Below are 22,193 nucleotides of genomic sequence, written 5' to 3'. Positions count from 1 at the left end.
ACAGATGAGGATATTAGGGAGGAGATTAAGCAAATATATGACTTAAATAAAACACAAACAGGAACAAAAGCCTTGTCATTTGGATAGGTCTATTTTTGGTTACACTAGAAGAGGTGATCTGGGTTCGAGGTATGGTTATAACCTGAAACCAAACGATAAAAATTGTGTAAGGTGTAATTTTTATGAAAAAGATACCAATGGAGTATTAACCAATTCAAGAAATACCTAGCCGGTATTAAAGGGAATGTTGTTTCTTGTAAAAAGATTCATGAAGCTTTTAGGGATGAGATTAGATAATATTTGAATTTAGTAAAACCAAAAAAGGAAGAAAAGAAGACTTATTATATAGATATATGTTATCCAGGTTCTTCTAGAAATGGTGATCTAGGTTGGAAGTATGATCATAACCTGAATGCGAATGACAAAAATTGTATAAAGTGTAATTATTGTGGAAAGGATACTAATAGGGGTATTTACTGGTTCAAGAAACACCTTGTCGGTATTATGGGGGATGTTGCCCCGTGTAAAAATGTCTCTGAGGCTACTAGGGAGAAGATTAAACAATATTGGAGTTCAGTAAAACACAAAAAGCAAGAAAAAGGAGGGATCAGGTAGAGCAGCCAAAACTGCTAGGGCCTCATTTGCACAGAGTAAAAAAGGGGTAGAAGAAGAGGAGGTAGCGGCAGATTCGAAAGAAACAGAGATGAACGAGAGTTATGTTGAAGAGAGATCACTCTGATGATGATGGCCTCAAATCCGAGGCATATGATGAGGCTTAACCTACTTTCTCAGATGATGACTGAAGACACTCGACTCGGTGTTAAGTCTTAGACTATATATTTTCATTTTATTATTTTCTAGTGTTTACTATCTACTCTAATGTGCATGCTTGTATGGTTGTATCATTGTATAAAAATATGGATTATGGAATGATATGAACTATGGAGCATGGAATATGGTCTTTGGAGTATGGATTATGGATTGTGCCTGCATTAATACTTTATTGGTTATTTGCTGGAAACTATTATATTTTATTTTTGTTTGTGCTAGTAGTCTATCTATTACAAATATACAAGAGTTTGGAACTTTTGGATCATGAGATTTTTAATATTTTATGATGCATACTCATATTCCCCTGCACCTTGCTCCTCTTCTTCAACTTATGTTCTAGGCCGCCTGGATGCTGGGCAGCCGTCTAAGAGCTGGGTGGCCAGGACTGCCCCGGGCGCATTGGTGCCGCCCAACTCTTTTTGGAATTCTGCATCAAACAGCTTGAGGAAGTGGGTCTAGATCATTTGAACAAGGTCACAATGTAAAAGGCAAAGTTTGAATGGGTTCAGTATCACATTTACATCTCTTTGGGAACATGATACCTTTATGAATGAGGTGATCAGTTGGAAGAATCTTCTCTTGAATGGAAAGACATAAAAAATCTCTCACTCCAGGGAAAATAAGAATAGCCCTCCAAGCAAAATAGGAATAGCCCAAGGTTTACATGCCATTGATCTGGACAGAAATTGGGCAATCAGAGCTTTGTATAAGAACCATACCATGAACTCTCCAAAGGGATTAGAAGATATACAATCACATCTTCACCAAGGCTTGATATGAAATACCCAACTGAGAGTAGCTAGGAGATATTGGAAAATAAAGAGGATTCATCATTTCTCAAATTTTGTGGAACAATCAGGCATCAAACCACAATCACCCCGTTAGACTCATAGTAGGACATGGTGGTGGTCTCCAAAATCAAACTATACTCTTACTTCCAAGCAAATAGGGGCCATGTTGATTTAATGTGAACTGAGTCAGTTTTAGACCCTTCCGATCGACGAACAACAATGTAAGGTGCTAGGGCTTCCCATAACAAAAATAAACTGCATAACCATATTTGAACATAAATACTTGCTTCCACAAGTGCTGCTATGTTTAGGGATTAGCGAGCCCCCACCACCATTTTCCTAACAAAGCCATGTTGGTTTCTCTCGTCTTAGGGATTCCCAAGCCACTCTTGATTGTTAAGCAAAATGTCCCATTTGACTAGATTAAACATGCATGATCATTATCAACAAAGCCTTTTCCCAATTATTTGGGGTGGTTTACATGAATCTTGGCCCGCCATTATGCTCTATTAAGGGTCATGCCCACACTGAGCCGATAAGTTCTCATATCTATTCTCATTACTTCCAACCATGTCCTTTTCGACCTACCCCTTACCTTTTTTAAGCCTTCTACTAGAACTAATTCACACCTCTCAAGTGTTGTACTGGGTCTGTACTACACATGGCCAACTCACCTAAGTATACTTTCTCCCATCTTATCGCCTATCGCAGCCACACCTAGGTTCTCCCAAATGTGGTCATTTCGAATTCTATCCCTCTTTGTCTTGTCACTCATCCATCTCAAGCATTCCTAGGTTATATTGCAGAAACTTATTCTAAACCCCAAGCACCCTTTAAGATTAGAGTGCCAATGCCACATCTCTGCGTCAACAACAAATCATGTCTAGGAGGATTCAGTCATGATGGAAGAAACATCCTTTCATCATATAGCACATTAATTGTTATTTGGTTCACAGTTCTAAAAAAAAGTTATTTAGTAAGCTTTATTTTTCTGCTCATATACTCGTTACTTTATACCCAATTATATCATATAGTCCAAACTTATACTCATTACTTTCTACTCAATTATATCATATAGTCCAAACTTATACTCATTACTTTCTACCCAATTATATCATATAAGTCCAAACTTAAAAAAACTTGTGTTCTTGCATATTAACTCTGATAATCCGGTACTTAAACTAGCATACTAAGCCCAAATACTAGAGTGTAATGTACCTAAAATGTTGCAAGATCGTAGATCCTACTAGGTTATACAAAAGTTATCATTGCAAGGTTTTTCTTCAAAAAACCACAATCAAGAATAATGGCCCTTGAGATCTCCTTCACTTTATTTAAATCATTTATGAAATGAAAAAACATTTTTCTTCTTTTTCTTTTGCCCAAAATGAAAAAACTATATATCAATCTCCTAATTTCCGCGCACTTGTCTCATAATTTTAATGGAAAAAAATTTTCATGGTCAAAGCAAGACTTGAATGAATTGGTAAATAAAGGTCCTAATGAAAATGAAATAGAGACAAATAGGAGTCACTTTCAACAAACCTTGCAGTAAATAAAAAACTAGAATGCCCAAGTTACACAAGTGCTGGAGCCTCCCTAGTAAAATCAAATCCTAAAACTTCTAAAGGCATAAGAAACTTTCTACACCTAGCTTCAAATATTTACTAAGACCGTTCTGATGATCCCTCCTTGCTTATAGACGCAGGTCCCATTCAAAATTCATCTCTTAGGAGATCAAGATGTAGATTAGGCCCTCCCTACAAATTGCCCAAATGAAAATCTTAACCTGAAACATTAGGGTCCCAGGAAACCACAAAAAAGAAGAACATCGGTTAGAGCCCTAGCTCACTCGTCTCCCAGATGTTTAGGCTATTATTCAAACGAAACTACTTGCCCCATCCCTCTCAGGGGCTAGGGAAATCTAGGGAACTAGACCTTGTCAGTGGGAGGCCTAAGAGGAAAGGTCCACCTCCGGCAATATGTAGTCTCGAAAGCTTTCTCGGTTGACCTTCTCTCGAAATGTCTATCGGACCAATGTTTTAAAATGCGGCCGCATCAGGCGTTATGCATTGCCCAGCACATCGCAAATGGCCGCTATGCGGTTTGGAGAGAAGCGTAGCATATGCACCGCATCTCTCGTCATCATAGTCGCATCCCGCATAGGGCGCATCATACCGCATATGCGGTCCGCCATTTTCTTCGAAGATGAACCCCTCATGTAGGGGTATTAACGTCTTTTCAACCACATCTAAGGCTTTTATTAGATCGATTGAATAAAAAAAAAACAAAGAAATTGGCAAAAATTTTATATTGTGAAGTTCTTCGATTAGTGTATTCGTTGATACTTGGTTGTTGATTTTTATCGTTTGGTTGTTGATTTGAGGAAGTTTAGGTGAACTTCTAACAACAAATCAAGGGTTCCAAGAGCCGTGAAGAAATTGATATGTGCTTCAAGTAATCGGTTACTTTTTTTCCTACTACATTAGTACTTTTGTTTGGAGCAATATCTTCTTCCCAATCTTTTAGTAATAAGAATCCGGCTTGAAAATACACCAAACTTAAAAATCCGAAAGATCGAAATTGTGTGATTTGTATGCTTTTGTGAAAATACTTATATGGGGGGTTTTTTCGACAAAAAGAACACTTAGCCAGTAATTATAGGAATGTAAGAGCATGCCCACAAGCTATCGAATTGATAAAAAGGGAGACTAGAGAATACATGGATAGCTTGAGAAAAGAAAAAGAGAAAAAAAAATGAAAAAAAAAGACTTGAAAATATGCAATTATTTGATGATAATGATGAGGATGATATATCAAAAGTTGCAATGAGGCAAAGGGATAATCCAATCTCTAGAGAAAGGGTGATACATATTGGTGGTAGTGTTGAAAAAAAACAACTCTCTCTAAGGGGCCAATGGATGCTATTTTCATCCCTAACCCCGAAATTGTGGTTTAGGAGAGGAGGAAAAAAACAAAACAAACCACAATTGAAAATCGCTACAAGAAAGAAGAGAGGAAGTCGGTATATAAGTACATTGCAAAGTGGTTTTACATAGCCAACATTCTTTTTAATACTATAACCCTTGATAGTTTTGCATGTATGGTCCAGGCAATTGGGCAATTTGGCCCATGACTTAATCCACCTTCACTACATGAGATTTGGGACCCCTTATTGAAGGATGTTGTATTTGATGCTAACAAAATTTTGATTTCTCAAAAAGAAGGGTGGGAGAAGGTTGGTCCGACGGGAAGTCGAGGTCATTCATTAAGTTTTTGGTTAACTGTCCAAAAAGTACTTTTTTGTTATGTCCGTTGATGTATCAGACAAGTCACAATGACACATACTTATGTGGCTTAATGGATGACATTGTAGAGTTTGTTGGAGAGAAAAATGTGGTACAAATTGTCACTAACAATGGTGCCAATTATGCTGCAGCTGCTCATTTTTTGACTTTGAAGATGATGCATATGTTTTGGACTCCTTGCGCAACTCATTGTGTTAATTTCAAGCTTAAGGAAATAGGTACAACATCTTTATCTAGCGAGGTGATTTGAAAAGCTATGCTTCTTGTTGGATTTATTTACAATTACACCATGGTTTTTAGCATGATGATGACTTTTACAAAGAAGCGCGAATTAGTGAGACCAGGTATCACTAGATTTGCCACATCAAATCTCACTCTTCGAAGCCTATGCAAGCTAAAAAATGCCTTGAGGACCATGTTTGCTTCAAAGCAATGGAGTCAAAGTAAATGGTCAAAGCATCGGGATGGGAAAAAGGTTGAACAAATTATTCTGAATACATCTTTATAGAATCAAATGTTTCTTGCATTGGAAGTGGCTATCCCTTTAGTGAGAGTGCTTCGAGTGATTGATACTGATGTGAAGCCTGCAATGGCAAGAGGAAAAATAAAAAATGTTTTGAAGGATGATGAAAATAAATGCAAGGCTATACTTGGAATTATTGATAGGAGATGGGACCAGCTTCACCGGCATCTCCATTCAATCGGTTACTTTCTAAAGCCATCTCTTCACTGCAAGCACCGATCTATTGAGTTAGATCGTGTATTAGATGGTAGGTTCTTAGATGTGCTTGAGAGGTTGGTCCCTAACAAAGATATCCAAGATGAGATCCAGAGCCAAGAATTGATTAAGTTCAATTTAGCCTTGGGAAACTTTGGGAGAAAGATTGCTACTCGAAACAGGGACACTACATCTCCAAGTAAAGGCCAAAAGTACCCTAACTAGTTTATGACTTTATGTATAGTTCCATTTTCAAAAATAATAAAATATTTATCTAACATACAAATTATAAAATATTATACAGCTGCATGGTGGTATTATATGGAAGCGAGACACCAAATCTACAACGTCTCGTTATTCGAGTGTTGAATCTCACATGTAGCTCATCTGGTTGCGAACACAATTGGAGTGCATTTGAGCATGTAAGTTCTTAATCCTTATTACTTGGATTTCAATTTCAGAATTCAATTTTCTAAAATTTAATTTATCTAATTTCAATTTTCTACCACTGCTCCATACCCAAAAAAAAAATAGGTTGGAGCAGAAGAAGTTGAATGATTTGGTTTATGTGCGGTATAATGAGAGGCTTAGGGAGAGGTATCAAAAGCGCATGGATCTCAACCCTATTGAATTGTATGACGCTGATGATGATTGCACAAGTGACTGGACCACAGATCCACGACTAGAGTGTGAGTTTGAGGGTGAGAAATGATGATGATTGTATTGAAAAATTGAAATTTAGAAACTCACTATCAAGACTTGAGAAATGATGATGATTGTATTGACTCTTCTTGAGCTTGACTTTTAAACTCTTTAATCTTCACATACTTTTAGTTTGTGGTATTTTGTAACTTTAAAGTTTGTGGTTGCAGATTTCTGCTCATGGTTGTTGATTGTTGAATGTTTAAAGAAGCTAGTTTCTATCAGGGGATAATGGATACATAAACAATTGATATTTTTGGAGTTAATGAATAAACTAAATAACAATGATCAAAAAGTCGTCCGCCTGACTGCCTAGGCGGACTTTTGGATAAAATGCCTAGGCGTTTATAAAGCAGGCAGAGCTAGGTGCCCAAGGCGCCCGACTAGGCGATTTAAAAGGCAGCCGCCTAGGCGTTTTATCCATTTCAAAAAAAAAAAAGGAAAAGAAATATTAACCTTTCTCGAACTCTATTTCCATTACCTTCTTCACTAAAAACTTTGGTTTTTAAGAAAAAATAAATAGATAAATAAAAAACCACTAGGACATTGCCTAATATTATAAGATAAAGGAAAAGCTCTAACAAGTAGCACTCAAAATAGTAAGAAACTATTTTTTTTTACAAGAATCATATTTTTAATAAGAAATTAGTTACATCTTTGACTGACTAATAAAAGCCAAAACCGTTACTTCTAAATAACATAGTAAGTAACCTTCTCTTACAAATAAATAAGCAACTAATGCTCTCTCTCTCTCTAAAACATAAAACCCTTTCTTCATTTTCTTCACAATACTCCTTTGTCGTCTCTCTCTAAAGGGCAGACACCTTTCTTCAATTTATTCACAAAACTCCATTGTCGTCTCTCTCTAAGGCCCCACATGCTCTCTCTCTCGCTCTAGACTACATCACCTTCTCTCTCTAGGCTGCAAGAACCCCACCTTCTTTCTCTCTCTAGTCCTGACATTATTTGCTCTCTAGGCTACAACCCCACCTTTCTCTCTCTAGCCCTAACATTATTTGCTTCAGTTCTCTCTCTCATCACTTGTTATAAAATGGAGGTTGATATCCATATCCAAAAAAAGAAACACCGGTCGCGTTTGGGCCTGGGCGCCCACCTAGGTGGCCACCTCCGTCTTATTGAACATTGCTAAATACCTACTATCACATATATCACCTCTATATTTTTTTCTATGCATTAACCTATTTTTTTAGATTTTTTTTGTATTCATTGACTGCATGCGGCGATGCACCCGCATCCAGACCATATCGAGCCGCATTGGCCCCACCAACGCATACGGCCGCATCTCGCATTTCAAAACATTATATCGGACCAACTGATTTGGAAGTTGTCCATGGTTTATGGACCAAATTTCCCTATATCTCGTAGTATCTTTGGCTAAAGCTAGGATCATAGGCGGAGACTTCAATGTGAACTGTTGAGTACACGACATAAATAAAAAATAGTAGAATCACCCCTAGCATGAGTTATTTTCTAACCTTGTCGATCAATAAAGCCTCACTTAGATCCCACTCACTCAAACACCCTTCTCACGATGTTCGACTGATTTTGGCCTCTAGAGTTTTGGATTCCTACTTCCCAAGACTTCTTCCGAATGCTTCCCTAACTCCACCTTGAACCACAAACCATTCATGATAGACATCCATCTTGTCCTGAGGACTAACAAACCGTATAGGTTTGAATTGATTGGCTGGATGAGGGTGAATTTTCTACACAAATTGACCATGGGTGGTCCTCTCAAGTCCATGGTTAGGTGGGTTTTCGGATTACCAAAAAGCTGCAGTTTCTTAAAAACTCCATTGAAATTTGGAAAACATGACCTTCTAGGCAACTTCAGACAGGAAATTCATTCCCTAAACTCCAGCATCAGTCCCTAGATGAGTAGGAATGTAGAGACCTCAATAAGGAAGTACTACATGATTCGGGGCCAATGCTAGAGTAGAACTTGTAGACACCTTAAAACAAGAAGAAACTAACCGGTATCAAAGGTCTAGGGTTAAGAGGGTGAAAGTGGGGATCAAAACACTAGCTTCTTTCATGAAATCGCTAGTTGTAGGTGGAGAGGGACTACCATAACCCAAATTACCATTGGGGAATAGAATTTCACTGACCATCAACAAGTAATCAGCATCATCATTCCATACTATTGAAACCTCTTTTCCCCTAGCTCGGTTCCTCATCCTAGAATGAATTACCTGAGTTTAAGGACTCTATCAATTGAAGATGGCATTTGGCTTGAGAGGCATTTCTCAATAGATGAGATCCTCCAAGTGGTTAAGGACCTAGGCTAAGACAAGGCCCCTAGACTAGATGGTTTCCATGTCATCTCTTCAAAACGTTCTAACACTTAATGGCCCGGGACATCTTTGCATTTTTTAAGAGTTCCACCATAAAAGTAGAATTCACACCAGTATGAAATTCTATCTTCCTTGCCCTGGTTTCAAAGACCAAGGGGGTGGAAAACTTAAGGATTTTTGTCCCATCAACCTTCTTAATTCCACCTACAAGATCATCACAAAAATTCCAAGCTACTAGACTTAAGGTAGTCCTACACAAGATTATATCTAAGCCCCAAACTTGTAGCCAATAGAAAAATCCGACTTATAGCTAACAGAAAAATCCTTGACAATGCCTTGGTCACTCACAAGGCTATGCACTCTAGACATGTGAGTGCCAAGAAGTCATTAAGTTGGACTGAGAGAAAGATATGACCACGTCTGCTAGATGAAACTATGTTTATGGTGGGTTTCGACACGAAATGGAGAAATTGGATGCAGGGCTATATTAGGGACCTCAGCTTTCCATTTAGATCAATGGGTCCCTTGAAGGCTATTTCAAAATATCCCAGGGCAGTCGCCAAGGGGACCCCCTTTCACCCTTTTTGTTCACCTTGACTGGGGAGGTTTTTTCCTGGTCAATCCCTGGGTCTATGAGTCCAGATTGCTTGAGGGTTTCCACATAGCCAATGGAGGCCCAGAGATCAATCATCTCCTTTAAACAGATGATACCATCATTTCTTTGGTGCATAGCAGATCGATAACCTATCACGCCTTATATGTTTCAAAGTTGCTATGGGAATGATATCAACATGGCTAAAAAGGTTTGAATTGCGGGAACCACAATTATTAGCACAAGTTTTGGAATCTGGGGTGGAATGTATGCCGCCCATATACCTTGGGATCCCTTTGTGCATTGGTAAGACCAGGAAGCACCTTTTGGATGATAGTTGAGAAATTTACCAAGAGATTAGCAGGCTGGAAAGCAAGTTCCTCTCCTTGGGTGAAAGGATAATTCTCATCAAAGGCACTTCGGCCAAGATCTCTATCTTCCAATCTATGTTTCATATGCCCTTGTCTCCTCATCAATTCTCTCTAGAGCTTCTTCTTCGCAAACTCTGGACAAGATAAACTGGTTTGGGCCATGGTGGCTGCTGTGAAATACTCAAGTTTCCTCTTCCTACTCATCCCTAAGACCTATTCGAAAGACACACCCCACTTTCCACAAGGTTTGGCAAATCAAGGTCTGTCAGAAAGTCCAAGACTTTGGCTGGATCCTACTCTCGGACAGGACACTGACCAACTACTTGCCAAAAAGGTCTCACCATCTCCCTAACCAATGTCTCATGTGTAAAAGAGAAGAACCAATTGACCACCTCTGTCTATATTGCAAGGTTGCTCATTTTTTGCAGACCATCTTGCTACAATCAATCTTTAGGTGACTCGTGGATGACCTCAACCCCCAACAGCCAGATTTTGAGGCCTTGCTGTCCCCTTCATACCCCAAAATCGGTAGACCACTGTGGAAAGCATCAGTGATGGCCTTATTGTGGGGTATGTAGAAAGAAAAAAGTAGTCCCCCCTTCAAACCCCAAAATGGGTAGACCACTGTGGAAAGCATCAGTGATGGCCTTATTGTGGGGTATGTAGAAAGAAAAAAATAGTCGGATCTTCAAGGGCAAAGCTTCTCACACACAACCACTTAATTGTCTTGTAAGGTCAGAAGCCTCTTACTGGGCCAAGGGTCTACACTTCCAACACACCTTGGGATCTGTCTTCTACTAAGTAGAGAGAAGGGCCTTTTATCCCTTAAACCTCCTTTCCTGATCTTCTGTTGTCCATGGTCTCTGCCCCTAGATAACCATTTCAAGCTCAATATAGATGGCTGCTCCTTAGGGAAACCAGGCCCTGCTGGATTCAGTGGTATCCTTAGGAATTCAAGTGGAGTTATCCTCCTCTCCTCAGGATTCATAGGACATGTCAACTCCACAATGGCTAAAACAATAGCCCTGGTTGAAGGCCTCAAATGGGGTCGCCAAACCAATCACTCTCTCCATCACCTTATTGTGGAGGGAGACTCATACAGTGTCATCACTTAGGCCAAAGACTCTACATGTTGTTCATGGAGATTGGCACATCTTCTTGCTCATAATGATTTCTTATGCAGGGGACTTCGAGTGACCTTCAGTCATGTGCCCAGGGAAGCCAATTACGCGACTGACGAATTGGACCAGCTCAGGGCCACCCAAATGGATAGCAACGAGTAGCCCGGAGACCTCTACTACAGATGCATGGCTAGCTCGAAACCTCTGCCCTCCCACCTCTCTCTCGCTCCATTTCTAACTTCCCTCTCCTCTCTGTATTTCCTCTCTGTATTTCCTCTATTCTTGCACAACATACCCCATCTTTCTTCTCAACATACCCAATCCTTCTTATCTCCCATCCCGTGGCACCTTCTTTCTTCCTCCATCTGTCCCAACACCTCCATGCCTCCGTCTTGCCCTAATGTCTCACTGTTGTACAAGAGCCTATGTCCTGGTGGCTAATTTTTAAGATGTGATATACAGGCAGTTTTTGTAAGGGGCCTGTTAGTCCCCATTCTGTTCTTTTTGTATAGAGCTTCTGCCTGTGGTTAGCCTTTCTAAATAGTTTGTATTACTTACACACTACTTAATATGGCCACATATTACCTCAAAGAAGAGTTAGTTTTTGCACAAGATCCTCGATCACAAACCTACAGATCACCAGGAAAGGGTGCCTAGGAGGAATGATGCATGAAGAAGACAAACTGGCTAAGCCTGCTTTCTCCATATTAGAGGTTATTCTATCATGTCACTGGAGAGAAATGAAACCTACTTGATCGTTTTCTTTTTTTAAAAAAAGGTTATTCTATCATGTCACTGGAGAGAAATAAAACCTATGTGATAGTTTTCTTCTTCTTTTTTGTGCTAAACAATTTTTTCGAAGCAACACAGCATAAGTTATCCCCAGCATGCTCTAAACTCCAAAACCAATCAATGGTAGTAAGAATGTAGCTTCAGACATACCAATCAAGACAATATTAGTACAAATGCTCCAAAAAAGAACTCACATTCTCCACGATGATCTTTAACCATAAAAGATTCTGTTACTGCTTCTTTGACTCTCTCACCATCAAGATAACCATGCGCCACTGTTGCCCCAAGCCTAAATTTACGACTGCGTGTCCAACTTGAATTGTCAGTAAACGTCAATTCACCTACAACTCTGGTCCCTCTATCCAAATTTAGAAACAAATCTCCCATGAGAAGCGGCCGTTTTCCATCCCTTTCTCGCACTACATTGTTTTTAAATTCTTCAAAGGTCCACTCTAGTTCTTCATCACCTTCAAAATCTCCTTCGAGAACTACAATTTCAGCTTTAACCGAGGATTCCGGACCTGTAGTGACAACCTGCCCTGTCAAGGAATCAACCAATTCTATGGCTATAGGACACGAGTCTTCTCCTTCAATTTTTGTTCCAGTAAAGATTGGAAGAAATAGCTTCTTCGTAAACTGTAGTTGCAAGCTTCTTGACAAAGACGGGTATATCTGCTGTTCACTGCAAAATCTGTGAGGGATTTTATTAGCAAATGTGTCATGACTTGCTGCCATATATCATACTAATGCAACCATTTCTAGGATTAAACTATCGTAAAATTCAATATTTCAGAATTAGCAGTTAGTAAGGAACCAAAGCCTGCCTATGACTACACATAAGTATCACAGCTCACCGAAGTTGGCCAGATGAATGCTTTGCTAGTGCCAACTCTACTTCTTCACTTACCTGAAAGAGCAGGCCACAAAACTTCCACAGAATGAATTTTTGGCATATTCAATTTTAACATACATGGAGAACTAAGTGTTTAATGTAGTGCCATAAAATACTGACGATGTATAACAATAATGAAGGGACCACAAGATATTCACTCATAACATGGTCCAAGTATGTGATGCAAGGTGATCCATATATATTACTTGACAAGCTTTAATTTCATCTTACTTGTTGGAAACATAATGAAAAGAAATTAACACGAAAATCATCAGAGCACAGTGGTAAGTGCATAAGGGTGGGCTGCAACATTATGCACTTTGGTTTGAACCAGCTCACCCACCCCAAAAAGAAAAAAGAACACTAAATACTCCAAAGTATTAGTCACTGAGACAACACCTTGGCATACCATCTACATCAAAGTTATTCCAGCTGTGACGGTTAATGTTACAGTGGAACTAGGAAATCAGTTGGGACTTTAGTTCCTAGAAGTGCCAAGGGTGAAGGCCCTCTATAGAGCAGGACACTATGAGAAGTGGCAGTTTTCACTCGATAACTCAGGAGAAAGACATATCTCCTTTGATGCATGGATACAGCTAATGGATATGGCTAGCACATAAAAAATTTGAAATTTACATAGTATCCGACTCTGATACAGCAGCCAAATAAAGGTATCCATGTATCCTAACATAATTATTTGTTTGAAAAATAAACAAATACTTTCAGTAACAACAGGCATAAATGGATCAGCGCCTGCATCTGGCACCCATTTTTCTCTATTCTCATCAATGGTTCTCCGAAGGGGTACTTCACCTCCTCTAGGGGATTGCGCAAGGTAACCCTCTATCCCCCTCCCTCTTTGCAATTGCAGCCGAGGCTTTCAGCAGGACACTCATTAGAATCTTCCATCACGGGCTACTGGAAGGCTTCAAGATCCCTAACTCTGGCCCAACCGCTTTCCACCTCCAATATGCCGACGACATCTTGATTTTCTGTGGTGCCTCGGATTAGCAGGTGGACTCCCTTCTTCTTTTCCTCAAATGCTTCCAAATGGCTACAGGCTTCAGAGTTAATATGGCTAAGTCAAAAATGATTGGCATTACCCTCAACCCCCTGCCTATCTGATGCTATGCCAATATGTAGGGGTGAGGGGTCAACTCTTTCCCCTCCAAGTACCTTGGATTACCTCTTTGACAGCAACTGATGAGAAACTTCCTATGGTCGGGCTCCAGGGACACCGGAAAATACCATCTTCTTTGGTGGCAGATTGTGTGCCTACCCAAGGCACAAGGAGGTCTGGGCATTTGCAGCATTCGAATGATGAATCTGGCCCTCCTTGGCAAATGGTGGTGGCGGTTGGCCATACAAAGAGGTCACCTTTGGCAAGATGTAATATGCCACAAACACCATCTCCCTGCCTCTTCCTGGGCACCAAATGCAAGGGTCACCAGTTACTCCTCTGCGTGTGGAGATCACTATTATGGTCCCTCTCACAGTTCAGGTCTTGCATTAGGTTCCACCCACATGGCTGGGAACAAAATTCACTGGCACACACCTCTCAGGAAACCGTTTCCCCACTCTCTTTCGCCTCCCAAATGACCCACAAGCCACCATTGCAAACCTCCTCGACACCTTTGGCTCTATACCTTCTTGGAGGCCCAACTTTCGAAGACTCCTTCGTGACAATGCGGTCTAATCTTTCCTTGAGTTAGCCGCCCTCCTTCGCCGCCTCTACCTTCCCCCAACGGTGAGGATGCGGATAAGCTTATCTGGTTTCCCTCACCTTCAAGAGCTCTCTCTGTGGCCTCTTTCTACCACACCCTGACTCCCTTCACCCAACTAGCTCTCTTCCGCAACCCATTGTTGTCAAATCTTGGTTGATCATTGCCCCCCTCAAACCAACACACAAAAATCCAGGTTTACAATTGGATAACCCTTTTCGAGAGGGCTCTTACCATGGACCAGCTCCAAAGAAGGGGAATGATCATCCCCAACCGCTGCATCCTTTGCAAGGAGGAAATCTCCTTTGCCTTTTCAACTGGACATGGGTCACCCACGAGAATGTCCCACAGCTTCTCCAATCCCAATTTCTCCCTTGGCCCAAATCAGACATTCTGCTTTGGAGAGCCTCGGTAGCAGCCACCATCTGATCCCCTATGGAATAAGTGGAACCGCAGAATCTTCTGTGGCCACTCCTCCCCCTCAGCTCTATTTGATATCGTCGAGTCCTCGATGTTTTTTGGGCCACTAATCACAACAGATTCAAGTGCCTTTCCACCTCGAACTTCCTCACCAATTAGCAATCGATCCTTACCTTCAAGCCCTAGAGCACCCCCACATCTCCCCTTAGTGTCCCCCAGATCCTGGCCTAATCAACTTCAATTTCGATGGATGCTCTCTCGGCAACCCAGGCCCGGCTAGCATCAGGGGAATTTTCAAAGCACACGCAGGCACAATCCTTCTTTCCTTCGTTAAACCCATTGGCCGAGCTGATTCCACCTTAGCGGAATCTCTCGCTCTCTTAATAGGCCTCAAACATTTCAACCCCTCTTGGGGATCCTCCCTAATTGTAGAGGGAGACTCCTCCAATGTTATCTCATGAGCTTCGGGTGAGGCCACCCCACCCTAGCGTCTTGCTTCAGCTTTTGATGAAATTATTGATATTGGCATGTTTACAAAGGTCTATTGGGTATTTGGCACACAACCAACCACTCGGCAGGCGCACTCGCTAAAGAAGGCGAAGCTATGGGGGTAGACTAAGTTTTTTGCCACAGGTCCTCTTAGAGTCCCTCTGTTTCTGCGGTGTTTTTGTCCATGTTGCTTGTATAACTTTTTGCTCATCGCCGGGCGCTCCCAAGTTATGGGTAGCCATTTTTTGCATATATGTACACTAAAAGGTGGACTACGTGACCGGGCAAGTCAATACTGATTAAAAAATTTCTATCTTTTTTTCCTATATTGTCACCTGAATCACTCACGAGTATCCAAATACCATATATAAAACAAAAAAAATCTCAAGGACTCTCACTTGCTTGCCATTAAAACAAAATTACATTCATAACATAGATTTGAAAATTTCATAAAAGATGCAATTGAATCAAAAGAGCATGAGCAAGGAAATTACTATATATCTTGCCTCATGTTACCCCCAAGGACTTAGCATACCCCAGCCGGGTCTCCTCCACCAATGGCACACGGGATCTGAGTTCAAGAACTTGTCTCACAACTTGAGAAGCTTAGGCAAAACCAGCAGAGAGTAAGACATGGGATAGCCTAGACTAAAGCTCAACACATGAGTATAAGGACAAACTGTAAGGCTAGGGTGTCGTGGCTAGGGCATGCAACCCCTTAGAGTTTATTATGCTTCCTAAACCCTAATTTAGAAAGAGAGAGATAGAGAGCAAATTCAGAGGGACATGTCATCCCTTTAGGCTCAAAGAGAGAGAGAGAGAGAGATTGAGATCAGTGTGTAGAGAATGAGTCCCCCCATAGCTAGTTTACATAGAATAAAAGCTAGGGTTTATAGGGTTAGGGTTTTTCCATCATTATGAGACTTAATCTTGAGCATTGATCTTGAAGACATATGGGTGAAGAGATCTCATCCATTCATTCCTTAAATTAGCCATCACGATTAAAGGAATGAGGTGGAACCATTAAGCCTCAGTTTCCATAACTTTATTCCATTCAAAATATTATGTAGAGAAAGTACTAAATCAAATAAATTAATTCTTACACTTTCCCTTTTTGAAATCAATCAAAATATCTACACCACACTTTCCTAATATTCTCAAGTCAACATGTGGCTTAATTAGAATCAAACCAATTTAAGAAAGAAGAACAGAAGGTGGGACGCCCTACCCCATGGGTAGCCATGTGGGCCCCACGCTCCACTAATTGTTGGGCCCAATAAAATCCAATGGGCCCCCAAGATATTAAAAGTAATTCTTAGATAATCAAATAAATTCTATATTGTCATTAAATAATTTATTTTTCTATCTAATTAAAATAAATCCAAAAAATAATTTTTTCTCTTTAAAAATCATTTTTCAATAAAATAAAATACCCAAAGAGGACCAAAAAATTATTTTTTGTTATCCAAAAATAATTAAAACGTATTCAAAGAGATTTGATGGAAATAGGATCCATAGAGTTATGTTTACAACAAATATACTAAGGACTCCATCTTTTCTAGAGATCGTTTCTCACTGCACCATCTCAAACTGGCCCAATAGTTCCCATGACCCACTGCCCTTCCCAAGGGTTCATGATTTGACTATCAAAGTCAACCAATAAGTGAAGGAGACACGATCCTAGTCCATGGATTACAGATCCTTCCCTGAGAACAAGTCTGGGCCCCATTTCAGCATTATGCTTAACAGATCCTTCCAACATAGTCCAGTATTGCAAGGAGTCGTCTCTTCTGCACATGTACACGTCATATATCCTTATCCAAAAGGGCCGCTTCCCAGAGGGCTACCTAGTGTTACATGTCGTGTGGCTTCACTAAGGGTCTGGCCCTTAATAAAGTAAAATGGCGGACCAGGATTCGCGTAGCCTGACCCCAATTAATTGAGAAAAGGCTTTGACGATGATGATGATGATGATGATGATGATGCCACAAACTAGCTGCTAGACCCAACATGGGCTTCCAGTTAAATCCTAGCAACGCCTATGATTGGGTATCCTGTGACTTTGCGTTGAAGAGATTGCAAGCTTTGGGCTTCCTGATATGTTCATAACCTGGGTTGAGCATTATATTAGCATGCCTAGCTTCTCCATCCTGGTTAATGGCTTGCCTAGGGCTTATTTCAGAAGCAAGCAAGGGCTGTGAAAAGATGATCCTTTATCTCCTTCTTCATTATTAATTGTTGTAGATTTTCTTAGTCAACAGTTGTAGGAGGCCTTTAATATTGGCTCCCTAACTACAACTTTTCTCTCTATATCGAACTATGGGGTCTCTCAATTATTATATGCAGACGATGTTCTGATTTTCTATGACTCACCCAGAGTTGCAATTTCGATTAATAACATTCTGGACTCAATTTGTTATGCCACGGGCCAAAAGCTCAATGTTGTAAAGAAAAATCCTCTTCTTTGGTGGTAGTGCTAGGGTCAAATTAAAATTAAGGACATTCTTCATTTTGGAGAAGGGGATTACCAAAGAACTACTTAGGCCTGCTCCTCTTTCATGGCTCCTTAAGACACTCATTGTTAGGCTTTGGTGGGGAAGAAAATTACTAAAATAAGGGTTCTAGCAAGCTTTGACGCTATCTTTTGCAGGTAGACTTCAGTTAATTAAATTGGTCTTAAGTGCATCCTCGATCTACTAGACTCTATCCTTCCTCTTACCAGCCTGAACATGCAATGTTTTGGAGAGATGTCAACAAAACTTTCTTTGGGTATGCTCTTGAGATATGAAGGGGCTACATCTTATCAATTGAGAGACTATTTGCCTTAACTTTGTGGAGGAAGGTCTTCGTACTAGCCATTTCCAAGATGTGAAGCTAGCTGGCACGATGAAGCTCGCTTAGAGACTGGTTGCTCATCCTTCCTCACTTATCTCTAGATATCTCTGGCGCATGTATTTCAAGAATTCTTTGCATGCTTGGAAGGGCATCTCCTCTGGTTTATATAGACTCAGACACAATGTCAAGTGGATTGTGAGCAATGGTAAGTCCATTGATTTTAGGGTAGATCCATGGCAAACTCAGACACAATGTCAAATGGATTGTGGGCAATGGTAAGTCCATTCATTTTGGGGTAGATCCATGGTTGTCAAAGATCTCTATCTGAGAAACGTTTGACTATGGCACACACAAAGACTTGGGACAGCTTGAGAAATCTCACCTGGCTAACTTTCTTTCTGCTAATCCCCAACAATGGTATCTACCTAACCCCCCAACTGGGCCTTATTTTTTGCATAGGGCCACCACTAGGCCTTTGACTCAGACCTGGCATGCGGGGAAGTTCTTCACAGTCCCTTTGCAGCTTTTTTATGATTTTCTTGTGAGGAATCACACCTCAGATAACTCTTTCTCTATTAAGAGTGTCTAGAACCATATCGGAATGAGGGCTCCCACCAGAAAAAATTTTAAATCCTTACGGGCTTCCCACTGCCAACCTCGAGACAAATACTTCACTTGACTTGCCCTTCATTTGTGCCTCCCTACATCAAAGCTACTCCATACCAGAGGGATTTCTCTAACACCCCATTGCCCCCTGTGCGTCAATGGGCGCGATACAGCAAAGCATATTATTTTGTTCTGACCTCTTTTGCCAGTGCTTTGACATGCTATTATGTGCCAATGTGGCAAACGATTCCCCATGGGCTCATTGATTCCTTCTGCGTTTGAGAGTAGGATCAAATTTCGGTTCATATCGGCGACAATTTTTGGATCCCTTCATTCTCCACAACAGTCTAGCTTCTTTGGACTAAAAGGAACTTGTGCACCTTCAAAGAAAAGAGGCCTAAAAGCGAACAGTTGCCGCATCGTATTACCTCTTTTGTTACAGGTTGGCAAGGCGAAAGGATGGACTTTCCACCTGTTAAATAAGCATATTATCGATAATCTCAAAGTTCAGTGTTGCCCTGTGCACTATAATGCTTCTATTATGGTCTCATGGTCTCCAAATCCGGCAAGATTCTACAAACTCAACATTGATGGGTCATCCCTTGGTAACCCTGATGGGGCTAGTCGTGGCAGAATTATCAGAAATGACATGGGAGGTTTCCTCACTACTATGCTGCCCCTTGGGGCACACACCCAACAATGTCGCAGAATTTTCAGCCCTTGAAAGGGGGTTTCAGCTAGCTATCGAGATGCACTGCTTTCCCTTGCTCATTGAAAGCGACTTGCAGATTCTGATGCATCCCATTCATATCCATGTAAGCCCCCCTGAAATATCCGCATCATGGAAGCAAACTGCTCTTACCACCTTGTTGGCCACTCCTGAAGTATTTCACATGTCTACTGAGAGGCCAACTTTGTGGCTGACTACCTGGTCAAAAGTGTTGTAGATCTCTCTGAGGCGACAGTTTGGCACGCCCTGCCACCTAACTTTCTTTCTTCTCTTATTTCTTTGGATATGGCTTTGACTATACATGAAAGAAATGAAACATAAACTCTATATTCTTTGTTATTTCTCTTTATTAATGCAAAACGGGTAGGGGCCCAAATCCCTACCGATTTACCCAAAAAAAAAAAACATACTCAATGTGCACAAGCATTTCCTACAATGGCAGCATGCACAACAGTTTTGCCTGAAAGACAGGTAACAGATAGAAGAAATAAACAGCCCTCCCTTGGCAGTCGTATACTTCAAATGTCTTTTCACAAGAAGATCAGATCAAAACACTCGGCCAAGAGAACATCAACTTCCAGCCACTCACAAGTTGGCTAGAATGACCCTTCCAAGTTGCAGCCAGCAAGATGATAAAGAGCTCCAGAGCTAGATAGATTACTGGTAGCTGTTCCTCAAGACCACTGAGAACTCATGTTTGGTGACATTGTGGCTATCTTTCATGAGTTCCATGCTCAAGAAATCCTTTATAGCCCTAAAGATCCTGAAGGTTGATGGGACCAAAGATTAATAGACTTACAGACCAATGTTATCAGAACCAAACCGCACCAACTAGACAAACCAATTCAACCGACAAACAAACCCCAAAGTAGTTTGGTCCAAACATCAAGTAGAAGTCTATGTCTTGGATAAACCAGCTTTCTAACTTATAAATTTGTGAAAATTATTTGTATACAATTCTAGGATTTTGACTAACTTTCATCAATATAATCGGTTCGATGACCAGTTAAACTACTAACAAAACAGGACCAAACACTTTAACAGTCCAATGACTGGTCCAATTCTGACACTACTGCTTCAGATCCATTAGTCTATCAAACAGTACCAAGAAGTTTTTGGCCGCAGTATTGGCATCTAGACCAAGAGGTGGTGGTAGAAGTAATTTCCTACCCACAAGGGGCTACCGTTGAAGGAAGACAAATTCTGGATGGCATGCTTATTGCCCACCAATGTATAGATCCATGGCCACCTCAAAGCACCCAGGTCTAATTTGTAAGTTGGTCTCATGATATCTCTCATCCACATCCTTCATGGCCCTAATTAACCGATCACCCTGTGGGTAACTTCCAGAGCAACAGAGGCATCCGCTAGAGTGATCCCCCTCCATTTCTGTTCATCACTATGGAGGAATCATCCACCCAAACTGCCACAAATATAGAAATCATCATCTACTTCGAGACTTCACATCAGCACGAGGAGGACCGATGATTTTGCATCTATATTACGCAAATGATATGTTATTGTTAAGCAAGACTTCAACACTACATCAATTAAATATGTGGCTGTTTTTGAAATGCTTCGAAAATGCAGATAGGTTGCAAATCAACATGTTCAAAATAACTATTCTCAGGATGGGCGTGTCAAAAATGATGGGGGTGCCAGATTAAGGTTCTCCGCATTTACCAAGAAGGTCTTCTTTCAGCCTTCCAATGTAGCTCACAAGGTCCTTCAGTGTTACATCTGCAATACGCAGATGATACCTTAGTTTTCCTTGACGCATCTCCTCTCGAGATCGACAACCTCAGGCTCTTCCTCAAATGTTTTGAGACTACTACTGGCTTCAAAGTCAACATGGATAAATCAAAGATGATGGGGGTGGGTCAGACAACAAAAGAGATCAGAGCCCTTATTCCTACTTGGGACTGTAAAATAGAGGACCTCCCCACCACCTACTTGGGTATACTGTTGGGTTTGGGGAAGCCCAAAAAAAGACAATGGGCTCAAGTTATTGACAGAGTGGACAGGTATCTGGCTGGCTGGAAAGGAAGGTTTCTTTCCCTGGCAAACCGCTCGATGCTGGTCAAAGCCACACTGGCCAATGCCCCGGTCTACTTAATGTCCGTCTTCCACATGCCAGCCTTGGTTGCTATCAGGCTGGACCAGCTCAACTCTCTCTGGGCACAGGTCATTCGCAACAAATACAGGATCCCGAAACACAAGTGGGTGCCTGACAGGATCTCCAGCAGTAGGGCCTCAGAAGTCTGGAAGTCCTTTGCTTTCTCTCTTGCCCTTTTCAATCAATCCATCAGTTTCCATCCTTAAGAAGGCATGAGAGTGCGTTATTGGTCCAACTTTGGAATGGACATTGCCCTCTTAGGGACCTTTTCCCCTCTCTTTCATCTCTCCTCCAACAAAGAGTCCACCGTAGCTTAAGAAATGGTCCTTTCAGAGGGTCGTAGATTATGGAATCCCTCATTCAAGAGAAACCTAACCGAAGAGGAGTCTTCACTCTTCATTTCTTTGTCCGTTGCCTTGCACCCTATCTTCTTATCTACATCAAGGATTGATTCTCTGGTTTGGACTCTCTCTCAGTCTGGAAAGTTCTCAGTTGCCTCCTTCTACAACAAACTCATCCAACCCCCTACTTACCCCCTGAACCCCACCTCTGTCCTCTCCAAAGTTTGGTCAACCATAGCCCCTCAAAAAGTCTAAATGTTCAATTGGATAGCCTGCTGCCAACGGGCTCTCACGGTTGACCAACTTCAAAAAAGAGGCCTTCCACTTCCTAACAGATACGCTATGTGCCTGCAAGAGGAAGAGACGAACCCTCACATTTTCCTACATTGCAGCCAGGCTTTCAAACTATGGAGCCTTATACTTCAGTTGTTCCATATTCAATGGGTGCTCCCACCTTAGTTAAGGCACTCACCTCCTCCTATTCTGGCTACCATTTGCCTAA

At 41.1% G+C, this 22,193-nt stretch overlaps 1 protein-coding gene across 5 annotated transcripts in view; it reads right to left on the bottom strand.

The window, feature by feature from the left end:
* The window catches only part of LOC18429784 (calmodulin-binding protein 60 A), a 55,222-nt gene that overhangs the window by 16,442 nt on the left and 16,587 nt on the right, over positions 1 to 22,193 (bottom strand). Inside the window, exons 3-4 of one of the 5 annotated variants that reach the window (XM_011623470.3) lie at positions 12,396 to 12,448; positions 11,736 to 12,232 (exon numbers count right to left, since the gene is read on the bottom strand). The exons of 1 other annotated variant lie outside the window; for it this stretch is intronic. In XM_011623470.3, coding sequence (XP_011621772.1) covers positions 11,736 to 12,232; positions 12,396 to 12,448 — 550 coding nt within the window. The remainder of the gene's footprint in view (positions 1 to 11,735; positions 12,233 to 12,395; positions 12,449 to 22,193) is intronic. 3 more of the 5 variants (XM_020664610.2, XM_088848698.1, XM_088848701.1) reach the window with 3 other exon arrangements.

Source organism: Amborella trichopoda, chromosome 10 (genome assembly GCF_054954075.1).
Source record: "Amborella trichopoda isolate Santa Cruz 75 chromosome 10, AtrichopodaSantaCruz75HAP2 v2.0, whole genome shotgun sequence".
NCBI classification, from domain to species: Eukaryota; Viridiplantae; Streptophyta; class Magnoliopsida; order Amborellales; family Amborellaceae; genus Amborella; species Amborella trichopoda.
This window is presented reverse-complemented; position numbering and strand designations above follow the sequence as displayed.